A 2,627-nucleotide genomic window follows, 5' to 3' on the forward strand; every position below is an offset into this window, starting at 1 on the left:
ATATATTATTTTATGCACTTTTAAAACTTATTTTTTTTACCCTTGAGTGAAGAACAATAAAAAAACTTTGCGGTGAGTATATCGGGGCCTTTAGGGTACCACCGAAAAGCAGAAACACATATCAGGGCACATGGCATGTCTCTTTTTAAATAATAATGATAGTAATAACAATAATAATAATAATAAAGAAATATCTACAATCTACACCTTTAATAAACAATACAATGTGACTTGTTTCCTTTTCAATTGTATTCATTTCCACAACAATGTTTCCACAGCTTAATTAATAGCATATCATTGTGTTTAGCTATCCTTACAAAAAGTACTAAAAGGTGTATTATTCTGCCACACAGTACATTTTAAGGGCTGTCTATCTATCTATCTATCTCTCTATCTATCTAAGGGCTATCTATCTATCTATCTAACGTTATCTATATATCTAAGGGCTATCTGTCTATCTATCTATCTATCTATCTATCCCTTTATCTATAGCGGGACAATGACAGCTCTTACCATCCTCTCCACATCTGTCATAGATGTCTTTCTTCTTGGCATCGCTCAGGACATCGTAAGCTTCGGCGATCTCTTTGAATTTATCTTCTGCTCCGGCTGATTTGTTTTTGTCGGGATGAAATCTCAAAGCTTGTTTTCTGTAGGCTTTCTTGATCTCCTCATCTGAGGCGCCCTTCGCTAGCCCCAGGATCCTGTAATAATCTTTACCCATCACAACACTCGACTAAAACCCCGCTGTTGTTCAACTACCCGTTTCCATATGTCGATATCCTCCGAATATTGACCGATCGGACTAATTTTAAACGATCCCCCTCCTCCTATCCTGTCGAACGTGAAGCGCTCGGATGGAATTTATCAAACTGTTTTTAAGTTATTTATCCAAATCCTCACATATCGCGCACAGCCACTGCCGCGTCCCTCCAATATGCGATCATTTTCCCAAGACTCTTCTAACTTTAATCGATGTAAAACTTTAATATCACAGAGTTCCCGGCGAAACGCACTGTAATCTAGTTGTCAACGTCGCCGAGCGTCCGCAGAAAGTCCGAGAAAAATGACTTGCTCGGCGGCGCTCGGGACAGATGCTGCAGCTGTGACTGAACGAGCGCCTCCTGCGGCGAGGAGCGTGCACTGCATGCAGACTATGAGAGCCTAGAAATTGAACTGACGGACCATAGACATAATAAATACCTAGACGCCTCATTGGCCGCTCGACCGCACGTCAACGTCGCCGCCATATTGGTGCGTCCGCCCATTCCTCCCATTCCGAAGGCTGCAAAGGGGTCATCAATGTCCATGTCATCATCTGCGCCCCCAGCAGACGCAAAAAACTGATCGAATGGGCTACGGCCACCAAAGAACTCTGCAAACATGGCGTGAGGATCGCCGTGAAAAGTATAGCTAGGGCCATTGCAGCCACCTCCGGCGTGTCCCTTGAGCCCTGAGGGAGAAAGAAATGGTGTTTACGGAAAAACAGCAGATCAACATTTGGGAAAATATAAGAAGCAGCATATAGAAAGAGCAGAACCAGCTCACAGGAATGACCCAGTCACATGGTACAGTTTGAATTCCTAATCTGGAGATCAGAGGGGGTTTCATAATGTCCCTCGTCAATTCCACCCTACTGTGTTTGCAGCATTCAGAGAAAACTCGAACGGTCACAAAAGGACATCAGGCTTCACTCAAACAGCGACGCTAAAACTTTACTGCAACTGTGGGAGCTCACTTAATCTATACATGCCTCATTTAAGGCCCCAATATACTTCAAGCGAAATCCAAGAGCAAATGGGTGTGATGTAATTTCGAAAAAAATGTGGCCAAAATGGTGTTTGTTTGGAGTGGTGGTTTGAAACTTGCCAAAGCTAACTCTCTGGAATCTGGAAAACCTCCTGGAAAACACTTTCAAATTGCCATTGGCACACAATGATTACAAAACAAGTGGGTGTTGGGTGTTTTTTCAGGTTCATTTAGTCAACAATGGAGCCAGACTGCGACATCCATATATTTGGAAATAAACCATATAGGTCCTTAAAATGAAGATACTAAAAGTTAAGAACCAGTATTTAAAATTCAATTGCCTTGAGTTACAGGCAAACTTTGGGGAAGAAATGTGAAAAGTGCTTCTCCCGTTTTTTTTCCCCCCACAATTGGCATATAATGCAACAAAAATGGCTAAAGTCAATCTTTTAGAAAGTCCATCTTTCTAAAATAATTTTCCTCTCCTGCAATTTGCCTCCAAATCTCAGGTGAAAGGTCAAAATCTCATTTTGACTCCCCTCTACAAAATAGTGTAGCTACTGCTCCGTAAATATTCATCGGTGGCATTTCATATTTTTGCCATACTTTGGCATAAAAAAATCAATTCCACCAGAGACCTCTGGTTGAGTTAACACTGAATGACACAGCTGCTCTTTTCTGCTGTCATTTTTGTTGTGTATTTGTACAGCGTGCATAAAGTAAATATCAGCAGCAGCATAGAACACACATACTGTACTGTACGCAACTTAACTGCAAATTAATTTCTTTGCACTCATTTTAATTTATTTTTTATTATATATATATATATATATATATATATATTATTTTATGCACTTTTAAAACTTATTTTTTTTACT

The 2,627-nt window shown here is 40.4% G+C and overlaps 1 protein-coding gene across 1 annotated transcript in view; it reads right to left on the reverse strand.

The window, feature by feature from the left end:
* Positions 1-2,627, reverse strand: part of LOC107661866 (dnaJ homolog subfamily B member 1-like) — a 10,076-nt gene that overhangs the window by 4,312 nt on the left and 3,137 nt on the right. The window contains exons 2-3 of the mRNA XM_016451652.1: positions 1,240-1,453; positions 514-704 (exon numbers count right to left, since the gene is read on the reverse strand). Coding sequence (XP_016307138.1) covers positions 514-704; positions 1,240-1,453 — 405 coding nt within the window. The remainder of the gene's footprint in view (positions 1-513; positions 705-1,239; positions 1,454-2,627) is intronic.

Source organism: Sinocyclocheilus anshuiensis, unplaced genomic scaffold (genome assembly GCF_001515605.1).
Source record: "Sinocyclocheilus anshuiensis isolate Anshui unplaced genomic scaffold, SAMN03320099.WGS_v1.1 scaffold47, whole genome shotgun sequence".
NCBI lineage: Eukaryota > Metazoa > Chordata > Actinopteri > Cypriniformes > Cyprinidae > Sinocyclocheilus > Sinocyclocheilus anshuiensis.